General features: G+C 52.6%; 1 protein-coding gene across 1 annotated transcript; it reads left to right on the top strand.

Annotated features, from left to right (window-relative positions):
- Window positions 1–3,611: 3,611 nt before the first annotated feature.
- On the top strand, window positions 3,612–6,053 carry C3H11orf42 (chromosome 3 C11orf42 homolog). Its single transcript, XM_074305030.1, has 3 exons — window positions 3,612–4,339; window positions 4,429–5,290; window positions 5,827–6,053. Exons 1-3 carry the CDS (start codon window positions 4,268–4,270, stop codon window positions 5,955–5,957), a joined length of 1,065 nt encoding a protein of 354 aa, XP_074161131.1. The 5' UTR covers window positions 3,612–4,267; the 3' UTR covers window positions 5,958–6,053.
- Window positions 6,054–6,274: the final 221 nt, after the last annotated feature.

A 6,274-nucleotide genomic window follows, 5' to 3' on the forward strand; every position in this document is an offset into this window, starting at 1 on the left:
GTCACTTAACCTCTGCTGCCTCAGTTTACTAATCTGTAAAATGAGGATAACAGTTGCTGAGGATCAAATGAGATATTTGTAAAGTGCTTAGAAGAATGTTTTGCTGTTACTCCAACTTTGTTTTCAGAGAGGACCAGTGACATCACAAGGTGATATCTGAGTAAATTGGATTAAATGAGGCAGAGTTTCATAATCATCAGTCTTCTAGTCATCAAAGTCCAGTGGTCAGACAAAAGTCAAAAGCCTGGCACATGATAAGCATCACATTAATTGATCAATAAATGTTTATTAAACACCTGTGTGTCAGGCACTGTGCTAAATGTTGGGGAAACAAAAAAAGGCAAAGGACAGTCCCTGCCCTCAAGAAGTTTACAATCCAATGAGGGAATATAACATGCAAACAAAATATAAACAAAACAGGCTATACATAATATAAATAAAGCAAGAATAGGCTTCGAGAAGTTGTTCTCTCCCTCCAGTCACTGGAAGTCCCCTCTCAGATGCTGAATCCTCTATCCTTTCCCATCCCTAAAATAACACAGAACTCTAATACACTCCAACTTTTGGACCCAATATTCATTAGTCAGGAGTCAACTTCTTGCCATTGACTTATCTGACCTCTTGACTCCTGAACCTTATTAGTCTAGAAATGGACCCCTCTCTCTATGTGATGCTTCCCCTAATTCTAATGGGAGCTCCTTGAAATAGCTGTTGACTCCTTTATCTATTCAAATCCTTTGCATTTAGCACAATTAGGCCCCTAGTAAGCAATTATAAATGGTTTTGCTTTATACTTTCAGGTTGTCAACAAGCCATTTATAAAACACCCACCATGTGAAAGGCACAGCAAAGTATTGAGGATGCCAGAAAGGCAAAAGATGGTCCTTGTTCTGGGGGAGCTCAGTGTCTAATGGGATAGATAACATTCAAATAACTATGTATAAAAGATAAACTGGAAATCCTCTCCGAGAGAAGGCACTAAAATTAAGGACTAGGAAGGATTTCCTCCAGAAAAGGCGTGGGGAATGTCCCGCCCACGGGTTACATATGGCCTATGAAATCTTTTGATCTGGCCCTTCCAACTTGCCCCCAGCTTTAGTTCTTAAGTTGATAAAGGTGTATGGTCTGCAAATGATGCTATAAATATCCAAAGGACTCTTGGCAGGAAAAAAAGCTTCCCCACCCCTGTTTTAGAAGGTGGAATTTCATTGAAATTTGAAGGGAGGCAGAGAAAACAGAAGGTTGAGATAAGATTTCCAAACTTGGGCAACAGCCAGTGAAAATGCACCAAGTTGGAAGGTGGAATGCTATACTTGAAGAACAGCAAGGAAATCAGTATGACTAGATCATGGAGTATTCAGTGGGAAAGAGGGATTTGATAGACAAACAGAACATCTGTAATTCTGGAGATGATAGGCAGGTCAAAGAGTTTATTGAATTTGGAGGGGTGCCATGACCAGACCTATGCTTTGGGAAAATCAATTTGGCATCTGAGTGGAGGACGGGCTGGAATAGGGAGAAGCAAGAAGACTCACCAAAAGGCTACTACAACAGTAGTTATCTTATATATAAAATGATAAAATCAACCAGATTTGGCAACAGAGTGGATATTTAAGAATAGATTATTATCCTGGATGACTGGAAAGATGGTGCTGCTTTCTACATTAAAGGGTAGTGAGCAAGAACTTTGAAGGTTTGGGAAGAAAAATAATGAAATCAATTTGGGACAGGCATTTGAGATGTCAGTGGGGATACCCAGGATGTCAGATAGGCAGCTAAGGATGTGTTTCTAGAGGCTATCTAAAAATTCAGGAACAGGGTAAGAGCCGGTTAAGTAGATTTGAAAATCATTGACCAAGACGTGATCATCGATGGGAGATGATGAGATTGTCCAGAGATACAGTACTAAATAAAGAGTATATGGAGAGAAGAAAACCCAGGACAGAGCCAGGAGGGAAGCGATTAATACATATGATTTCTATTCAACAAAATAAATCGAGGCGGCTGGATAGATAGGAGAGGAATCCCAAGATAGATTTTCAAGAAGACAATGATTGACAGCAACAAAGGCAGCAGAGATCAAAGGATGAAGAGTGAAAGGGGCCATTAGAATTGGCGATTAGAGATCATTAGTAACTTTGGAAAGAGAAGTTTTAATGGATGAGGTTGGTAGCCAAATTATAGAGAGCTGAAAGAGGAAAGGAAGCGGAAGCATCCATTACAGTTTAAACTTCTCCGGAGCTTTAGCCTTAAAAGGAGGCGGTGTGATGCAGGACAGGAGCCCGCGGGATGAGTGTTTGGATGGAGAGGCGCGCGTGTGGTGGGCGGGAGGGGGACAGCCAGGACTGAGCTGAGAGAGAAGGTGGATGATGGAAGGGCCAGGAGGGAAGCGGGCTCACTTGCCCACCCAGAGAAATGTGCCGGGCAAGGGTAAGGGCTTAGGGGTTTAGCCTGGGAGTGGATTCTCCCTGGGGTGTTAGCTCAAGCACAGACTGCGGGGACGGGGGTGGTTCTCACCTTCCCCAGAGCGGGCTAGGTCAGTAAGGGAGGAAGCATCTGTCACTCCCATCTGTAGTAGGAGACCAATTGTGGGAGCTTTCCATGAGGGAAAGGGGCTTCTTTCGCTCTCCTGGAGCCCTCCCAGCAAAGTAAAAAACCGGGGCTCAGGGTTATTTGCCAAGAGTTAAGTGCGTGGAGCGCTGGAGTCCTGCCCCCGACAGTTGGCTGGGTGACCCTGGGCCAATGTCCGCCTCAGTTTCCTCATCTACAAAATGGGCATCGCAATCACCTCCCGGGTCACTTTGAAGCTTAAAGGGGTTAATGCATTTGCGATGTTTTGCAGACTTCAGAGTCTTTTATAAATACTAGGATCCTCCTGGAAGACGGCCAGCTAAGGCTTGGAGCCAGGTCTCCCTTCCTGCAGCCCGAGGCCTGGACCAGGTCTCCGCGGCCGTTTATTGCCGCCTCCGCCAGAAAGGCCAGGAGGTCAGACCCCGAGAGTGGTCAGTCCCCGAGGACTCGTTACCTCCAGGCGCGCCCAGCTGCTCCGGGCAGGGCTGGGGTTTGATGGGTGGGCTTTCTCCTGAGGTGAGCGGGAGGCCCCCCAGAGCGGCTGTCCCAGCTGCTCCCCTCAGTGGAACTGAGGCGCTCTAGACCAGGTCACAATTACTCCTGTGACAGCCATCACATACTTGGCGAAAAGGGGCCTGGGGGGGGGGGGGGGACCAGCGCATCTCGTTCGACCACTTCAGGACGGCTCTCTCTAATCCCCCTAAATCTTTCCTTCCGCGCAGGGAGCGGGGGACGGGAGGTGTTCTCCCACAAATCTGGACAGGGGACTCTTCGGGCCCGGCCGGCCTAGGGGCGGGGTCAGCAGAGCCGAATAAGGGGGCGCGAAGGCCGAGGCGAAATGCGGAGAGGAGGCAGTCAGAGCCACTTCAAACCGCTGTTACCCTGCCAACAGTGGCGCGAGCCCGGCACACGTTCTCCGCGCTCCGTTACCATGGACACGACACCCCCTTCTCCAGCCTCGCTTCGGTTTCCCGCCCCCGCCTCCGCGACTCCCGGGGCCCTGCGGCTCCGGTTTCCATGGCAACCCGGGAGCCCAAGTCTGGGGCTTTATTCCCCTTGCTGGTCATGCCAGGACAGTGTGTCTCCTTCCCCCGAGTTCTCTCCATGGAGCCAGCGCCCGTCTGAGCTCTCCGGGGCACTTCTGGGCCGGGCACAGTTCCTTGCTCCCTCGCAGAACAAGCAACCTCATCCGTTCCTTCCCACGGAGCCGAGACCACTGAGGTTTCCCTTGTGGTGGCCTGGCCTCTGTCGGGGAAAACAAGGGGACCACCGGGGCCAGCCCCCCGATTTCCACCGGCGCCCCCTCGGAAGCTCGCTGTCCTCATGGCCCACCTCCAGCCCCCTCTCTAGCACCTCACTGGCGTGAGAACACGGGGGTAAACTGAGGCTGGGCTTGAGAAGGGGCTCTCTCAGACCACGAGAAGATGAGCTCCAGATCTGAGCAGAAACCAGCTTTCCTCCCACTGGGAAACCTACACTGAGCTCAGAGCCAGAAGTCTTGCCTCCCCTGGAACCACAAGTCAGACACCAAGGCCCGTTAGTTCTTCCCTCTGCTGGGGGCTCCAGAAACAGAACCCAGGAGTTCTGCCTCCAAGATCTGGTGCCTGGCAACAGCTCTGTGACCTCAGGCCCCGGGCCTAGAACAGAGGCTTGCAGGCCCAGCTCCCCTGCCCTCCGGGGGCTGTCCTCACTGACCATGGCAGCCGGCACTTCCCAGCCCTTGTCCCTCTTTGAGGCTGATTCCACCTGGGCCCTCATCAAAGACAAGGTGAAAGGGGCTGGTGCTGGGGCAGCTTTGGGAGGGGCAGGGGCAGGGAAGATGCCCCCCAACTCTGACCCTTGCCCCCTGCCCCACAGGTTATCGAGGAGCGCTTTGGACCCAGTGTGGTGGCTGTTCCCTTCCTGGCAGACGCGGCGTGCTATGACCTTCTGGGAGTGCTGGTGAAGCAAAAGTCAAAGCCACCCCCGTGGCTCATCCGGGCCCGCCTCGGCCTACCCTTGCCGCTCGGGCTAGGGCTGCCCCGCCGGAGCCGGAGGGCTCTATTACCTGTGGGACCGCTGCCAAGGTTGCTGGAGCGTTCGGGGCCCGAAGGCGCCTTCGCCCACTGTACGAGGGAGTACTCCCCCAAGGGCAGGGCCGAGGTGGGCTATGAGGAAACGAGACTGGTAGATGGGCAGCCCTGCCGCATCAGCCTGCAGCTGGGGGGCTTGCGCAAACGTGTGGCCTTTCTGCTACTCCCACCAGGTCAAGTGAGCCTCCAGCCAGCTCTGCCCTGGCTCCGTGGCACCCACAGCATTTATGTCATCTACCAGGTCTTCTCCTGCTCCTGGCTGCAACTGGTCCTTGCACCCACAGCCTGTGAGCCCCGCCAGCTGCGCCTTCAGTACCCCTTGCCAGTGGCCTTTTCTTGCCTCAAGTTTGCACTTCAGCCCAAGGGCATGCTAGGTCCACAGAGGCCACTGACTGGGGACAAACTGCCTCGGGAAGCCAGCTGGGTCCGACCGGGTCCTGAGTCCACAGTGAACTCAGTACTGACCCCATCCCTGTCCTCAACCCTATCCAATACCCTTCTTGATACTGATGCCCCACCCTCCCAACAGCCACCCACACCACCCAGCCAGGGTCCCCCAGAAGGACGGACGACCAGGTTCTCCTATAAGGGTCGCAATCCCTTCCGAAGGGGGCCAAACACGCTGTCGGGTACCGGGAAAAAAAAAGGTACCTGAGGAGTCAGGTCACAAGGTCTGAGGGGATAGGGCTGGGGCACGGGCCCAGGGCAACAACTAACTAGATCTGAGATCTGGGATCTGAGTCCTTAGAGGACAGGACAAAGAATTGAGGGCATAAGATCCTGGGACTCTGTTATGGTATCTCAAATCTTTGTAGGCAGGTCAAAGGTGGAGGGGTCAGAGTGTGAATGGAGCCTTGAGAAACAGGTAGTGTATGAAGCCAAGGATGGGAGGGAGAGAGCTTTGGGGGAACAAGTAGAGTGGGTGGCCAGAGGAGCATTAAGTCCACCATGGATAGAGCTACATTGTAAGGTTCAAGGCATGAGGTCATCTGGGGGAGGGAAATAAGGGAATAAGCATTTTATTAAGCAACTACTATGTGCTAGGCACTGTGCTAAGCACTTGACAAATATTATCTCATTTGAATAGGGTAGAGAGGTTGGGCAAGAGGACCCAGTATAGGTGGGTCCTGAGGGATCACAGGTCAGGTAAGCTGAGACAGTATTTCCCCCCCACCCCCAACAGAGAACTGGCTCTTCAGCCCTCGAAACCCCTCATCAGGGAACCAGGGCGGGGGCCCAGGGGACCCGGACCGGCACTCCATGTCCCTGCCTCTGCTGCAGGGCCTATCAGCGGAATTCGACAGTGATGACTAAGGGGAAGGGGGAGGCAGAAGGAGAGAGGCTCAACCCAAGGGCTTGGTGCAAGGAGCCTAGTCCCCAATAAATATTAGCTGCAACTCCCCAAAACCATCCCAGACCAACACTGCCTCTTCCTTCTGGGTGTTGAGTGGGTGGGCCAAAGCCCCAGGACGCCCAAGGTCTAGCTTTAACCCTTCTTGGCCTGAAATCTCAGGCAAGGGACCTGGGGGAAGAAATGAGGCCACCTATTCCCAAGCAAGCCTTCATGCTCATGCAACCCCCACCCACTCATTCATAATCTTTGGGAAACACAAAGAAGGAGGCATCAGAGC

The sequence above is a fragment of the Sminthopsis crassicaudata genome, chromosome 3 (assembly GCF_048593235.1).
Source record: "Sminthopsis crassicaudata isolate SCR6 chromosome 3, ASM4859323v1, whole genome shotgun sequence".
In the NCBI taxonomy this organism is placed as follows: Eukaryota; Metazoa; Chordata; class Mammalia; order Dasyuromorphia; family Dasyuridae; genus Sminthopsis; species Sminthopsis crassicaudata.

Coding starts and splice junctions, on each gene's coding strand:
- C3H11orf42 (XM_074305030.1), top strand. CDS start 4,268: ATGGCAGCCGGCACTTCCCAGCCCTTGTCCCTCTTTGAGGCTGATTCC. Junction 4,340..4,428: donor GGGCCCTCATCAAAGACAAG/GTGAAAGGGGCT, acceptor CCTGCCCCACAG/GTTATCGAGGAGCGCTTTGG. Junction 5,291..5,826: donor GGGTACCGGGAAAAAAAAAG/GTACCTGAGGAG, acceptor CACCCCCAACAG/AGAACTGGCTCTTCAGCCCT.